Here is a 17,010-nt window from a genome sequence, read left to right as displayed (position 1 = left end):
TAAACACTTGAATGTTTTCATGAATAAAAAATAAACGAATAAATAACATCTTGAATAAAAAAAAAATGCATGTTCTTCAAAATGTAGATGGAGTTGATCAACACCCCAAAGCTTGACAGTCATTATGACCTCTTCATGGGTCAACATTTTATTCCATAACGTTAAACAGTTTTCCATATCTATGGTTTTGATGCTGTTTTATGTCTGACGATTGTGTTAGATCACATGTGGAAGCATCTGTCGTTTCAGCTTCTTCTTCACTTGTGTTTTGTAAATTCGATACAGAAGATGTGCAATTTAAACTTTTTCAAAGTATAAGTCGAGTATACTTAAATGTCATTTTAAGTATATTTCTGAGAAGTATATAAAGCACCTTTCTGAGAAATACATAAAAAGTAGACAAAGTATAACAAGACATGTTTGAAGGATGAAGGTCCGATTTTAATAGTTACATTAGACTGTAAACATTCAGCAAGACATTTGATATGGAAAATATGTGATTTAAAAAAACCTTAAACCTCAGACCCTTTTAAATAAATAAAAACAATGAAATACACTATAGTCTTCAGCAGTTCTGACACAGATTGCCATGCACTGACCTACAAACAGCCATTACATTAATGCAACAAGAATAATGCAGATTGTTTGTAATATTGCAAATCAGGCCAAAAACAGTTGAAGCAATGAAACATTAAAATTATGCATGATTTTGCTTATTATAAATAAAATGTGCATATTAAACATATTTGATCTAAACTTGATCATTGTTGATATATGCTGTTTGGGAGGAGGATTGGTAGAGGATTGATTTGTGCATGTCCAAACCTGACCTGTTACAGTTCCTTGCTTTGTGTCAATAATGTGAACAAATACTCTATATTCAACTGTGGACATTTGTTTCAAAGAACATGCCGTCTTTGTTTTCTACATGATAAGAACGTGCTTGCGGCGGTGTGATTGCACAGTGGCTTGTAATGCGTGTGTGTACTGATGAAACGGTGTCTGAACGCAGTGTGGCGCAGACAGCTGTCCACCTCTCATGAACTCACACACAGCATCCAACATGGCCTTCAGCTGGGCTTTATCTGCAGAGAGAGATTTCAAACAGAAGAAACCCTCAGACTCAGAACATCAAGATGTGAAACTTTAAGCAGTTTCATCATATTCATTCAACCCTTTATGTGAATTTTAGTAGCTCTAAGTGTTGTATTGATGGTTTACCTTCTTTGTGTTTTCTTTTCCAATGCGTCAGCCAGAAGCCCTTCAGAGTCACATTGTGGAATATAAAGGATTTCTGCATGGAAATGGAATATAAAAGTTTGGGTATATGAAGTCTGTATTTATAATACATTATAAGGGTATTCTTAAGGCATTATAATAAATGCATAATGCATTATATAAAAAAATGTTATAATATGTTATATCATCTCATGAATAATCATAACAACAACTATAATGCATTATAATACGTATTTAGGGTTACACAGCAAAAAAAAAAAAAAAAATGCTTTTCTTACTAAGATTTTTTTGTCTTGTTTCCAGCCAAAATATCTAAAGATTCTTAAATCAAGAAGGATTTTCTAGACGAGTAAAAATTAATGTCTTATTTTCAGAAAAAACAAGTCAAAATTAAGTGTTTTTTCTTGAAACAAGCACAATAATCTGCCAATGGGGTAAGAAAAATAATATTGTTTTCTGTTTGAAATAAGAATTTTTTTTTCTTACCCCATTGGCAGATTATTTTGCTTGTTCTAAGAAAAAAAATCACTTAATTTTGGCTTGTTTTTTCTGAAAACAAGAAAATAATTTTTACTCGTCTAGAAAATCCTTCTTGATTTAAGAATTTGTAGATATTTTGGCTGGAAAGGAGACAAAAAATCTAAGTAAGATGCCGTGTATAACTTTTAAGAGCATGATTATTTTATAACACACAATGAACACCATATGAGATCTACTTTTCTGTATCATATTACATTTATTTTTTACATTTTATTACATTTTATTTTGATGGTCCCCTTAGTCTATTGACTATAAGCAACTTTACAACTACATATTAACTAACACTCACTAGAGTATTAGTAGACTTAAGGTTAGGCTAAGTAGAAGGTTCATGTACTCACAAAGTTACTTATAATCAGTTTGTCTTTTGGGGAACCATCAAAATACAGTCTTAGCATATATATAATTATTTCTAGCTGACATGCAGTTGCAGAGCTATTTATCAACAGCTGTCTAAAGGGTACCATCAAAATAATCGAATTGATATTACAATACAAAAATAGTTCAAAGCAAATGTATCATATTATACAGTCATCTGTTCGATACCAGATTTTATGGCAGTTTGAGAAAAAAATATTATCATTATTATTACTTATGTCTGCTTTAAGTAAAGTATCAAGTAAAATGGCAAGATATGAGACTTATAATACATTAAAACTATAAGAAGTATAATGCATTATAACTTAAGTGGATGCGACGTGTTTATTGTGTTATAAATCATCATACTCTTAAATGCTATAACCACAAAAAATATATATTAATCATTATTACATATTATAAGTTTTTTATAATGCATTATGCATTCATTACAATGCCTTAAGAATACCCTTATAAAATATTATATATATGGGCTTCATAGAAAGTGTTACCAAAGTTTGTTTCATAAACAGGAATATTCCAGTTTCAAGTCGATTACACAGAAAATAAAATACTGCACTTGAAGATCATAAACTCACAGCAGGGATCTGGAGGGGTCTTTTGGCCATCCCTCCGTATGTGACCATCGTGCCTCCATAACTGAAAAAAACAAGAGGACTTTTGTCAACACCCTCTCATTAATCACAATCATCTTCTTAGAAACTACTGGAAAACAATAAGCATGACACTTACTCGAGATTAGACAACACAAGTCCTCCGCTCAAGCCTCCAACACAGTTCAAGCCCAGTTTAGGTTTGGGAACCTCCTAAGAAAAATGTCTGTGTTTAAGTAATTCTGTAGAAATCACTTCATCAAGTTGCAAAAGAGCAGAATCCCTCACCTCAAAGACCTGATGAAGCCCTGTTGACATCACTTCCTCTTCTGTCAGCACATAATCAGCTCCCATTGACCGAAGCTCATCGATCAGCTCAGCACAGTTTGGTCTGAGTTCAAGAAACAGTTTGACAAATCCATTATATGGGGCTTCAGACCACATGGGATTATTACAAAGTACTTCTTCTTCTGGAACGGATTCATTGCCTGTTGCTTCTGCTCTAAAGGTCTTCTATACCTGTCTCTGATGATGTTAATGGTTTTCAGGCCTAGTGCTGAAGCGATTTGAATCACAGCCTGTCCCACAGCACTGTTAGAGGCGTTCTGAATCACTGTACAACCTACAGACACACAGACCATAACAAATCTCTGATAGCCATGGGTTTTAGTAAAATAGAGTAAAATAGGTTTCATACCAGGGGTGAGTGTTTGAAAGTCGTGCAGCATTCTGTACGCAGTGCAGGGGTTTACGAAGATTGTGGCGGCACCCAAAACAGAGATGTCTTTAGGAACAGAGATGAGCTCATCTTCTTCACACACAGCGCCTGTCCTCCATGTACCTGATACACACACAAATGCACAGTCACTAAAAAGAAATACACAGTTCTAGATGCCATAGCGGATTGGTTTTAGTTGCATAAGCAGCCAGTGAACATTTTAGAAACCCTCCACCTTCCCCAGTTCCACTTGTATCTGCTACGGGGTATTTCATATTTAGTGGGGGTAATTTCTTGTATGTTATACTGAATGTGCAGCAGCAGCATTTCTTACATGCTCACTCTTTTTGGACCCATTACCACCTTGTAAAATGGCTCAATTTTGCAGTTGGTTAAAAGCACAATATGTAAGATTTTTTGATTAAAATATCTAAATACCACTAGAACAGCGCTGTATATTTTGCTGACTTGTGTACTTAAATGATCCCAAATGTTTCAAAGAAAATTTAAATCCAGAGAAATACGCAATTTCTGTGGAACGGAGCATCATACATCCTAGTTTTCCCGGTTTTATTTTGTGGAAAGCATGAAAACCCCAAAGACACTGCAAAAAAAAAATTCTTATTAAAATTTTTGCCTTGTTTCCAGCCAAAATATCTAAAAGTTTTAAAATCAAGAAGGATTTTCTAGATGAGTAAAAATTATTGTCTTGTTTGAAAAAAAAATTAAGTGCGTTTTTGCTTGAAACAAGCTAAAAAAATCTGCCAATGGGGTAAGAAAAATAATCTTGTTTTCTATTTGAAATTAGATTTTTTGCTTACCACATTGGCAGATTATTTTGCTTGTTCTAAGCGAAAACTCACTTAATTTTGACTTGTTTTTTTCTGAAAACAAGAAAATAATTTTTAATTGTCTAGCAAATCCTTCTTTATTTAAGAATTTGTAGATATTTTGGCTGGAAACGAGACAAAAAAAATCTAAGTAAGAAAAGCAGTTTTTGCTGTGCAGGTGAAGAACACAGAGAGTAGCATTGTATTGTAAATGTATCTAGTATAAAACAGTGCTGTTTCACCTCACATACGCAGGACCAGAAGACGTAGAAGCAGTCAACTGTGGAATAATAAAAGCTCTGCTGCTTTTGAGCCATGTATCGTGCTTTATTAGCAATCGCTCCAGCGTCCTTGTTTTACTTCCACGACTTTCAACCCCACCCTGCTTCATACTACAATGACCTTAATAAGTCTTTAATACATTAGTTCATCAATTGACATGATTTCTGTTGATTTCATGATGTTTGTTTTGAATATGCGCCCTCTAGCTGTGAAAACATACATATTGTGTCTTTAACATGCTGTCAATTGCAAGTGCTGTATTTTTGTGGACGATCCCTCCAGTTCAGAATATTGGATCAGATCTATTGTCCATTTACAAGGCCACACTAAGGAAAAATAGATGCAGGTTCCCTGGCTTGTATAGCTCATAAGGTCAGCAATGCCCACTTCACGAGAGGCATGGCTTCTTCCAGAGCATGGTCAAATGGTGTGTCCTTTTAGGACGTATGCCTGGCTGATTCCTACCAAATACTCTAGCTTCCCATGTGCTTTCTGTGCAAAAGAGCTAAGTCTGTGCTTGCACTGGCCATTGCAAAGTCATCTTCCCAACCCCTGTTGTGAAGTACTTGTGCAGCCTTTCTCCCCAGTTGACACCACAGAATACTACCATATTATACCATTTCTGTTTTGTTATATGAAGAGCTCAGTTGAAAAAGCCTCTAAGTACGTCTGACCTTTTTCTTTATACTTAGCATTTCTTTCTGTCTACTTGTATAGGTTTCTATGTAAGTACTGGTACTTCAGAATGGGTTAAGGCTGGGATTTAGTGTTTTTAATGTGAAAGTACTTGTATTTGTGGCAAGCATTCACTCTGTGTGTTGATCACATTTTTGACCAAGATGGGTTTTAGAGGCTTTTGCATTGGGACTCTTCATATGTTGGTATTGCCGTTGCGAACATCCCGCTGCTTGGTGTTATTTTCTACACCTCGGGTTCAAGTTCAATAACTTGAGTTTCCCACAACATCAGCTACCTACGCAATGCTGAGAAACCACAACTGAAAGTGAGTGTCTCTGGTAACATATGTAACCTCATTTCCCTGAGAAACTGGGAATGAGACATTGTGTAGCATGTCACATGACTGTGCTTGAATTTCAGAATGAGGACATTGCTCTGAATCATACATAAAGGCTTGGAGGTAATGGCATTCAGCGACTGCTTATATTTATGTCTAATTCCCTATATCTTAGGGAACCGAGGATACATTTATAACCAGAGACGTTTTTATTTACGTTTCTATGCTATTGCACTGTATAGAATTTCCAAAACACAAGTAAAGAAGAAACTGAAACAACAGATGCTTCCACATGTAATCTTTCACAATCGTCAGTCATAAAACAGCATCAAAACTATAGATATGAAAAGCCGTGTAACGCTATGAAATAAACGTCGATCCATGAAGAGGTAATATTGATAAAATAATGATAAAAAACAATGCATGAAGCTAGAATAAAATGTTTTTGTTTACAAGGATATACCCTGTTCTTTCTTTTCATGTTTTGTATGTTCAGATATCCATATAACAAAATATATACAAATTAATACCTAAATAGGGACATAGTAGTATACTTAAAGTAGGATGTAAAGTTCACTTAAAGCTAAACTAGACTGAGACTACACTTCAAAGTGTACTAAAAATGCATAAAAAAGTTTTTAATAGTAACTACATCTATAAGCTTAGCATACTCGCAGTATAAACCGAAAACATAGATGTAAACTAGGTGTGTACTCAAAGTTTACTGCTGTTATACTTAAAGTATACTTTTATATTTGAGTCCCAAGGAGTATTAAAATAGTATGCTTAATAGTATACTACTAGTACACTAGTATACACAAAGTACTGTATACTTAAAATATACTTGAACTTAGTTAAGTATACTTAATAAACTTGAAGTATACTTCCTTACAATCAAGGATTTCATTGCAATGCACTAGGAAATACACACATTTTGCAAATGTTGCCTTCAAGGTTTTGATGTATTTTTTAATCCATAAACAGAAACACTAAATATCTCCTTACCAAAGCCAGCAAATATAGGCAGGACCCAATCACCAGGTCTGAGAGATGTGACATCTCTGCCCACCTCTATCACTTCACCCACCCCTTCATTTCCTCCCACCGCTGGGAGAGGACACAAGATCGGGTACGAACCTATGGAGACAAGACCAATGGTTTGCTACAGTCAGTTCACCATGTTCAGCTTTCATCACTCCAAAGACTAGAATAGATTTAACCATCACTTGACTGAAAGGATGCAAACAGACATGAAATTATACAAGTGGTGGCTTTACCCTGGATCATGTTCATGTCTGCAGGATTGACGGGTGCCGCGAGCATCTGGACCCTCACAGAACGATCACCCACTGGTGGCAACAGCAGCTGCTCCATCCTGAAGAGAAATGATGAGTCAATGAGTGTTATTCAGAAGTGTCCTGCAGTTAATCCTGTGTTTGGCAAAGAGCATAACGGGGAGTCAGTGTGAAGATACAATAAAAACCTTAACAACAAGAGGATGATTCAGATTGTTGGATCATGGTGTAAAAAACATCATTTCCAAATTTCATAATCTCAGATGAAATTACTTTGGCATAATCCCAAATAAATTTAGCAATCATCAGTGTTGGGGTAACGCATTACAAGTAACACATGTTACATAATAATATTACTTTTTCCAAGTAACTAGTAAAGTAATGCATCACTTTTTAATTGACAAGAAAATATCTGAGTTACTTTCCCCCCATTTATTGATTAAAAGCTCTCCTGTCCCCATGTTGAGAGAAATTGTAAGATGTTACTTTAGTTCTAAATGTGAACATGCATTAATTCATCTCACTCACTAAAAAAAGATACAGTGTTCTTCAAAATGAATAAAATCAGTAAAATTCAATGCAAACCTGCAATAATTAAATATGTTAAAAAATACAAATATCTTTTATGTATTTAATCCCATTTTATTAACCGATGTCTTTGCTGCCGACCTTCGATGATCCAATTCATCCATACTAATAAGCAAAAATTACTCAAGATAATCTAACATTTGTTTTCCTTTTTTATTGCTGAAGAGTTGACATTTTTTCTTCTTCGGTCTACTGTACAGACGTCAATCTACTTTTCTCTAAGCCTGAGGCTTTTGCTGTGAAAGGCTTTTACATTTGACAAAAATAGTACTTTTTATATTAAAAACAAACAAGCAAGCCCTGGCCAGATTTCAAAAGTAACACAAAAGTAATGTAACACCTTACTTTTCATACAAAGCAACATAAAAAGTAACGTAATTAGTTACTTTTTAGGGAGTAACTCAATATTGTAATGTGTTTCATTTAAAAGTAACTTTCTCAACACTGGCAATAAACTATTATTTTTATTTCTCAGATCACAAATTCGTCATTATAATTCAGACCACTGATCATTGCAGTACAACCACTGCTATGAACTTACATAAGCATATAAGTCTGATATGTTCATACCTCACAGTTTCGATGTTATGTGAGTGTTCTCTGTAAACTAAAGCTGAGCAGTGGTGAGTGGCTCTCCACGCTGTAGAGCATCTCTGTCGGTTTCTCAGGAGGATCGTCCCATCATGGAGGGCTCTGTGAAGCAGACTTCTGATGAGCATGACTCGTTCTCTTCTGCTGTCCTCTGCTTTGAGTTAAAAGGTTGTCAGGGATCTGACATTGTTGAAAAAAAGTGTACTTCCTTATTTATTTTTTTTCACTGTTGTAATCCCAGACTCTGAGTGGTGAGGAAACAAACCACAGTGCACTCATAGTTTTATAGTTCTGCTTTCAGTTTTTTTTTGACAGGAAACCACACCAATTTAACAGATTTTTATGAACACAATTTTTTTTTTGTCATTCGTGTAATGCATGAGTGACATAATACAGTATGTAAACATCGCTAAATTCTCTGTAAATGTAAAGTAAGAAGAGTTATAGTGAAACAAAAAAATTCTATTCCTCTTCAGATCAGACTGTGTGATGTCTATAAAAATAATTCATTTCATGATGCATTAAAATAAAAGCGGTCTGAGAACTGATCCTTGTGGCACACCATGTCATACACTGCAAAAAAATGCTTTTCTTACTTTGATTTTTTGTCTCGTTTTCAGCCCAAATATCTAAATATTCTTAAATCAATAAAAAAATTCTGGACAAGAAAAAATGTTCTTGTTGTTAGAGAAAATGAGTCAAAATTAAATGAGTTTTTGCTTAGAAATCTTATTTCATGCAGAAAACATTATTTTGCTTGTTTCAGGCAAAAACACTTAATTTCTTGATTGTAAGAATTTTTAGATATTTTGGTTGGAAACAAGACAAAGAAAAGTAAGAAAAGCATTTTTTTGCAATGCATATCATATTTCCCAAAGTGACCTGAGAAACAGCCTGAAACTAAACTTTATCCTGACCTGTCCTACGTACCAGCATTTTGTTTTTCATGAATATTCTCATCTAATAGTGCATTTATCTTGTCCTCAACTTCTAAACTTTTAAAAGTATAAATATTAATGACCCTCTGGAAGATGAACTAATTCATGAACTTTAATGGTTATTTCGACACAGTGTAAGGAAACACAGAAAACCAGATCAAGTGCCATCAGAGGGGATATTTCTTTATTTTGAAATACTGGACATTACACAGTAGATGTAATCACTCCATGCAAAAACACACACCGAGACCTCAGAGAAAAAAAAATGTGTCTCAGGTCTGGACAAAAGGCCTCTTTCCATGAATGTGTAGTTCATGTCTGTCATATGATTTCTTTGGCTCTCAGATAAAGTATGTTGCTCCTCATACATAGAGCTGACCTAATTTTTCAAATGTGGTTTGATCATTTAGATCTGTTTGAACTTTCCTACATCTGACTTTTCATTTTCAAAAAGCATGTCTGTGTTATTTTTGGGCAAGTCAATTCATTGTGAACAGATTGCAATTCCTTAATTTATATAAATTTTTATATAAGTGCAACCTTTCTGATTACAGTTATGAATTATTAGAGCAAGGCACAAACATGTTTTGTTTTTGTTTCATTATCAATATAATGTTCTGTATCAGGTGTCAATGTAGTCCCACTTTAAAAATCAGCAGACATCGCTCTCCATGTAATGAAGTATGATATTGTGTTAACTGATTATAAAGCTTGTTGATGATGTTATGATGAATATATGAGGGTGTTGTTTGTTTAGACCTGTTTGATATGGGTGACATTTGAAAGGTCTCAGCAGAAATGAAAGTCTTGCGGCTGAGTGTAGCCTACAGTTCTATAGTTTGAGTTGCTGAACTATCAATGTGTGTCTTTCTAAACAATACAATCCTGATTTCTCCTGATCCTTTTAGCTGTGTAAGACGAAGTTGTGCTTTTTACCACAGTTTCTTCAGATCAGAGTTTTGGTTTTAGGTCCTTTAACACAAAAATGCACAGATACACTGAAAAAAAATTTTTTTTCTTACTTAGATTTTTTGTCTTTTTTCCAGCCAAAATATCTAAAAAAAATCTTGAATCAGGAGGATTTTTTAGACAAGTAAAAATTATCATCTCATTTTTAGTAAAAACAAGTCATATACTCGTCTAGAAAATCCTTCCTGTTTTAAGAATTTTTAGACATTTTGGCTGGAAACAAGACAAAAAAAAATTAAGTAAGAAAAGCATTTTTTGCAGTGTAGTCTGAAAACTAACTACAGCATAAAAAATTGGTAACACCTGACACTGCAAAAATGCTTTTCTAGCTTAGATTTTTTTTTTTGTCTTGTTTCCAGCCAAAATATCTAAAAATTCTTAAATCATAAAGAATTTTCTAGACAAGTAAAAATGATTTTCTTGTTTTAAGAAAAAAAATAAAATAATCAAAATTAAGTGTGTTAGAACAAGCAAAAGAATCTGCCAATGGAGTAAGCAAAAAATCTTATTTCAAACAGAAAACAAGATTACTTTTCTGACCCCATTGGCAGATTATTTTGCTTGTTTGAAGCAAAAACACTCTTAATTTTGACTTGTTTTTTTCTTAAAACAAGAAAATCATTTTACTTGTCTAGAAAATCCTTCATGATTTAAGAATTTTTAGATATTTTGGCTGGAAACAAGACAAAAATAAAAATAAATCAAAGCCAGAAAAGCATTTTTTTGCAGTGTACAATAAGGTTTCTTCTGTTTATATTGGTTAACTCCATTAGTTAACATGATCTACCAGAGCAAACATGAACTAACACAGAACAGTTGTATTTTTATTGACTAACAACACAGATCATTTCATATTGTAATGTATTTCTCATTGTTAGTTCATGTTAGTGCCTAAACTAATGGTTCCTTATTGCAAAGTGTTACCGAAAGTTTTATTTTATTTTAACCCATTTGACTGGGTTTGTCTTTAATCTTTGGTTTTTCCAGCTGTTTGTTTTTTAATATTGCTTGTGTTATTTGGTCATAAGCGGGACAGCCAGCACTTTAGTTTAGCTCAGAATATTTTTGATTTTCATTCAAGAACTGATTGACTCTGATTGAAGGTGAGAGTGTGTGTGTTTAACTAGCAGGGCAGGTGAGAGGTTGAACTCCTTTGAGCTCCTGGACTTTGTTCATCTGGACCTCCAGGGTCTTCCCAGCTTTAGTGATCTTCACATTTCTCATGCAGCCTTTAAACGGTGTGTTTATAGTGAGTCCAAACTGCTTCAGACCCTCTGCAACAAACACAGACAAGATCTCAGTCATTCAGCTTTCAGAATACATTCAAACTAATCCAGTTAAGTGAATGCGTCTGTCTGCTAAGATGAAAGAAAAAATAAAAGCTTTAAAAACATTCATCTACATTTTAATGAAAACTGAAACTTTTAAGTGTCTGTTTCTAATTTCAAGTGTTGAATTTTCCAGAACTTTATTGTCCCAGACTTCTAACTTCTCCTCTACATTACAAAGACTTCAAATCAATAGAAATCCACTTAGAGCTAAATAAATAAACAAAAACAAAACACATTTAAAAAATCATTTTCAATGCATTTGGTATTTGTAAATGCTGTTTTATTAACAAATTCTACTCCCAGTATAGCTGTCATTACTTTAAAAGAGTAGTTCAGTTCCAGAACAAAAATTTAAAGATAATGTACTCCCTTGTCATCCAAGATGTTCATGTCTTTCTTTCTTCAGTCACAAGAAATTATGTTTTTTGAGGAAAACATTTTAGGATTTTTCTTCATATAGTGGACTTCTATGGTGCCCAGAGTTTGAACTTCCAAAATGCAGTTAAAATGCAGCTTCAAAGGACTCTAGATGATCCCAGCCGAGGAAGGAGGGTCTTATCTAGTGAAACAATTGTTTGTTTTTTTTAAATCACAGTTTATATACTTTTTAACTTCAAATGCTCGTTTTGTCTAGCTCTGCCTGAACTCTGTGTATTACTGTTCAAGTCAGTTAGGGTATGTCGAAAACTCCCGTCTCATCTTCTCCCTCAACTTCAAAATCCTCCTAAATTACTGTTCTACCTTTTTTTGTTAAGGGTGTTTGATCTTTGCATGTTCACTTTGCAAACACTGGGTCGGTACTTCTGCAGCGATGTAGGTTTTGAAATTATTTTTAAGTGCAGAGAAAATAAGATGGGAGTTTTTCCACATACCCTAACTGTCTTGAACTGGAAAAGACAAGAAGAGCGTTTGAGGTTAAGAAGTATATAAATTGTAATAAAAAAAACAACAAAAAAAACATTGTTGCTAGATAAGACCCTTCTTCCTCAGCTGGGATCATTTAGAGTCCTTTGAAGCTGCTTTTAAACTGCTTTAGAAGTTCAAACTCGGGGCACCATAGAAGTCCACTATATGGAGAGAAATCCTGAATTTAAAAAACATAATATCTTTATGACTGAAGAAAGAAAGACATGACCGTCTTGGGTGACAAGGGGGTGAGTACGTTATCTGTAAAAAAAAAAATCTGGAAGTGAACTTCTACTTTAAGCTTTTTAAGATATTTTTTTGTTGTTTACAATATAAATTAGGAATATTACGATTTGTCAGAAGCTTTATTAAGTGTCATCATCATCTCTATGTGTTGAGATTTTTAAAAAATAAATTCTATCTTTAATAAAATAATTTTTATTTCTTTCTATTTTTAAGTTACTTTTGCCTGTTAACTTGTTGATAACTCCACGGCTTATTTTTATTTCCAAATCACGAATGAATGATTCTTAACTATGACACCATGATAACACACTGCAAAAAATGCTTTTCTTCCTTAGACTTTTTAGTCTTGTTTCCAGCCAAAATATCTAAAAATTCTTAAATCAAGAAGGATTTCCTAGACAAGTAAAAGTTTATTTTCAGAAATTTTCAGAAGAAACAAGTCAAAATTAAGTGCGTTTTTGCTTGAAACAAGCAAAATAATCTGCCCACAGGGTAAAAAAAAAAAATCTTGTTTTCTGTTTGAAATTAATTTTTTTTGCTTACCCCATTGGCAGATTATTTAGCTTGTTCTAAGCAAAAACTCACTTAATTTTGAATAGTTTTTTTTCTGAAAACAAGACAATAATTTTTACTCGTCTAGAAAATCCTTTTTGATTTAAGAATTTTTGGATATTTTGGCTGGAAACAAGACAAAAATCTAAGTAAGAAAAGCATTTTTTGCAGTGCAGAGTTTGATTGACGTACCGGGGTATCCGCCCACATACACAGGGTCATTGGTATCGGCGGAGGCAGAGCGGACATCTGGACTTGCTGCCTCTGACTTCTTGCCATCCACGATGAGCTCCAGGCGGTGTTTCAGCTTGTGGGCGGAGACAGTGTGCCACTGTCCATCACAAAGCCCCGCCTCCGGATCCGGCTCATATACGGCTGTGAAGCGTCCCACTCCATTATCGGCATGGAATAAAAGCTACACCAACACACAAAAACACATTCAGAAATAAAGACCTTACCTTAACCTAACCTTACTTTAGCTCTTCAAAGGACCTGAGAATGATCAAATTTAGTCCGCTGTTTCGTACCTTTCCGTTGACAAGTTCAATACCCAGTCCGTCCATCTTCTGGCTACTGACGCCTAACAGAACGCCGCTGCTCTGGGACGTCCTGAACTCCAGATCCATAGACACGTCGTTACCCACTCGATATGTGTCCACTGTTCACACACACACACACACACACACACACACACACACACACACACACACACACACACACACACACACACACACACACACACACACACACACACACATTTCTATGTTTAAATCAGGGTTTCTGCAGATTTTAAGAATTTAAGACCTTTTATGAAATTTAAGACCTAAACCTGTAATGTAAATACACATTATATTACATAAATATCTATAATATTCAATGTCTTTAATGTAAAAAGAAAACTACATTTCATCACTGTCATGAACGATATTTATTACTACAATATACAGTGAACTTTTCACATCAGGAGACAATATTCTACACAAAATATCCTCACAAAGTGGTGTAAACAATTTATTCAGAAGCAATCTTTTCATCAGTGCTCTATCAGCTTTTACATAAATAAATCAGATTTATTTCCTTTATAAAGACCTATTTTTAACTTTTTGAATGTATGCTTCACTTTTCATGTCAAATTTTTAGAATTTGTTAATAAATTCTATAGAGCAGTTACTAGTCAGATTAAATAATTTACACCGCAAAATTACAACTGCAATAAATAATGTTTTGAGATTAATGTTTTAAATACATTTATGAATGTACAAATAAGAAAAGCATACTTAAATACCTTACCTCACTTAACGAATGAGCATTAAGTGTTTCATAAAACTGATTCCTTCAAAAAACACTGAATCATTCAGTAAAATCATTCAGTGTTGCTCGGAGAATGTGATATACTTCTAGTCAAGAGTAGATTAGATTATTTATTCCACTGTGATCCTTGTTTGGAACTATTTTCGTTGGTGAAACTAACAGATAAAACAGTAAATATTGTGTCTAAAATGTAAGTAACTATTTCACTACTACATGTTCAACTATTCATAACTACATGTTTATTGAATTAAAATCAATGTAACTTTTGCAATCATGACAATTCATCAACTACTGAACTATATAATGTTATAAATAAACTACACATTTTAAAGTCTCTCACAAAGAGACAGACAGCAAGACCTTGATACTTCAGTCTGTCCAATTATTGTAAACAGTCATTAGGTCCGTCAGACTTAGGTCATTAGATAGTCCGTCAGAAGATACTTTAGCGATAATGTGACCGAAAATATTTAAGACCCGTCGAATTTGAATTTAAGACATTTTAAGACTTTTTAAGGACTCACTGAGAAATGTTCCTGTTGAACAACTAGTTGTAAATGACTGAGATGGATTCTCACCAGCTTTAGCATAGCCTGTGCCTTCAAAATAAGTTCCTTTTTCTGGGTTGGCGAAACAGGAGCCCACACGGTAGCTGGATGTGGGATTGTCCATGTCTAATGGAAGATTCATCATCTTGAAGTTTCTTATGCAGGCGTTGATACTGTACAGCACCTACAGAAGCACAGGCAACATCAGATGGTGGCAACTTTGTGTTGAGTAAAGAGTTTTGTATTTGTGTGGCTTTCTCTCACCGGTCCGATGCGTTTGGTGGTGTAGTTGAGCGGTAAACCTCCCACATACAACATTCCCACCACATCCAGAATATCAGCTTTCTTTGGGCTGGTGGTGTGTTTGGAGTAACGGCTGTCGATCACGAGAAATCCTCTCTGTTTCTCTCTCGTCACACGGATCTACACACAGAAAGAGAAGAAATCAGCAAGAAATGCTTGCTTTTAAAAATTCAACCTGCATACACACCAATATCAAACATTTGAGCACTGCAAAAATATTTAAAAAAAATTTAAATGAAGAAGGATTTTCTGGATGAGTCTAGTTTTCAGAAAAAAAAAAAACTAGTCAAAAATAAGTGGATTTTTACAAGCAAAATAATCTTGTTTTCTGTTTTAAATCATTTTTTTTCTTACCCATTGGCAGAATATTTAGCTTGTTCTAAGCAAAAACTCACTTAATTTTGACTTGTTTTTTCTGAAAACAAGAAAGCTATTTTTACTTATCTAGAAAATCCTTCTTGACTTAAGAATTTGTAGATATTTTGGCTGGAAACAAGAGAGAAAATCTAAGTAAGAAAAGCATTTTTTTTTTTTTTTTTGCAGTGAGGAGTGAGTTTTCTGAAAAAGTTTCTTTTGCTCACCAAGGCTGCATTTATTTGATCAAAAATACAGTACAAAACAGTGAAATATTATTATTATATTTTAAAATAACTGTTTCCTATGAGGATATCTGTTAAATGTAATTGATTTCTGTGATCAAAGCTGAATTTTCAGCATCATTACTCCAGTTTTCAGTGTCACATGATCCTTCATAAATCATTCTAATATGCTGATTTGCTGATTCAAGAAACATGATTATTATCAATCAGCTTTTTCAACTTTTTGTGGGAACTGTGAAACATTTGATTTTTCAGAATTCTTTGATGAAGAGAAATTTATTTGAACTAGACATCTATTAACATTGTCTTTACTCTCACTTTTGAACAATTTAAAGTGTCCTTGATGAATAAAAGTATATAAATTATGTCAAATAAATAAATAAATGTGACCCTGGACCACAAAACCAACCATAATGGTCAATTTCCTGATTTATACATCATCCGAAAGCTATATGCTTTCCATCAACGTATGTTTGTTAGGATAGGACAATATTAGGTTAAGATACAACTATGTATTTGAAAATCTGGAATCTGAGGATGCAAAAAAAAAATCCAAATATTAGGAAAATTAAGTTCTTAGAAATGCATATTTCTTAAATATTAAGTTTTAATATATTTACGGTAGGAAATTTACTAAATATCTTCATGGAACATGATCTTTACTTAATATGCTAATGATTTTTGGCATAAAAGAAAAATCGATAGTTTTGACCCATACAATGTATTTTTGGCTTTTGCATACTCAAGACTGGTTTTGTGGTTCAGGGTCACAAAATAAATAAATATAAACAGTAGTTCAATGACTAGTAAAGTGTCGTCTAAACATACAGTATTTGCATGAATTATGCTTTTTGGCTTAATTACGACTCATGAATCTTCTCTAAGATCCAGATCATTACAGAATATCACAAAATATTATTCAAAAGCACCATCTTATATCTGGATGAGCCAAAAGCTTTATTTTCAGTATTCTATGTGGCAGCAAAAGTGTGTTGGGCATCAGGGGTCAAAGGTCAAAGGTCAGACGCTCTGACCTTGTGCCACTGTCCGTCGTTGATGATGCGCGGTACGCTGACGGAGGTGTTGCCGCTGCCCAGATCGTAGCTCAGGTGAGCCATTCCCTCTTTAATCTGGATGGTGGCGAAGTCAGCGTGGTTTATTCTGGCCATGTAGAAGACCAGCCCAGAGTCTGCTTCTGTACGTATCTCGAACTCAATGATCAGCCTGACGAGCAGATA

At 34.1% G+C, this 17,010-nt stretch overlaps 3 protein-coding genes across 4 annotated transcripts in view; 1 reads left to right on the top strand and 2 right to left on the bottom strand.

Annotated features, from left to right (window-relative positions):
- LOC141283608 (A-kinase anchor protein 7) overlaps positions 1-17,010 on the top strand; it is a 286,494-nt gene that overhangs the window by 230,916 nt on the left and 38,568 nt on the right. The window lies entirely within an intron of this gene.
- Positions 925-8,095, bottom strand: LOC141283610 (enoyl-[acyl-carrier-protein] reductase, mitochondrial). Its single transcript, XM_073816919.1, has 10 exons — positions 8,049-8,095; positions 6,873-6,970; positions 6,601-6,732; positions 3,448-3,591; positions 3,270-3,372; positions 3,039-3,141; positions 2,890-2,963; positions 2,736-2,796; positions 1,222-1,294; positions 925-1,085 (listed from the first exon to the last, which is right to left on the bottom strand). Exons 2-10 carry the CDS (start codon positions 6,967-6,969, stop codon positions 925-927), a joined length of 948 nt encoding a protein of 315 aa, XP_073673020.1. The 5' UTR covers position 6,970; positions 8,049-8,095.
- LOC141348671 (laminin subunit alpha-2-like) overlaps positions 10,519-17,010 on the bottom strand; it is a 35,161-nt gene continuing 28,669 nt past the window's right edge. Inside the window, exons 20-25 of the mRNA XM_073852948.1 lie at positions 16,807-16,996; positions 15,135-15,293; positions 14,901-15,054; positions 13,539-13,669; positions 13,204-13,426; positions 10,519-11,250 (exon numbers count right to left, since the gene is read on the bottom strand). Coding sequence (XP_073709049.1) covers positions 11,096-11,250; positions 13,204-13,426; positions 13,539-13,669; positions 14,901-15,054; positions 15,135-15,293; positions 16,807-16,996 — 1,012 coding nt within the window. The 3' untranslated portion in view covers positions 10,519-11,095. The remainder of the gene's footprint in view (positions 11,251-13,203; positions 13,427-13,538; positions 13,670-14,900; positions 15,055-15,134; positions 15,294-16,806; positions 16,997-17,010) is intronic.

The sequence above is a fragment of the Garra rufa genome, chromosome 13 (assembly GCF_049309525.1).
Source record: "Garra rufa chromosome 13, GarRuf1.0, whole genome shotgun sequence".
Taxonomy (NCBI): domain Eukaryota; kingdom Metazoa; phylum Chordata; class Actinopteri; order Cypriniformes; family Cyprinidae; genus Garra; species Garra rufa.
Note: the sequence above shows the minus strand (reverse complement) of the source record. Positions and strands in the feature narration are given on the sequence as shown.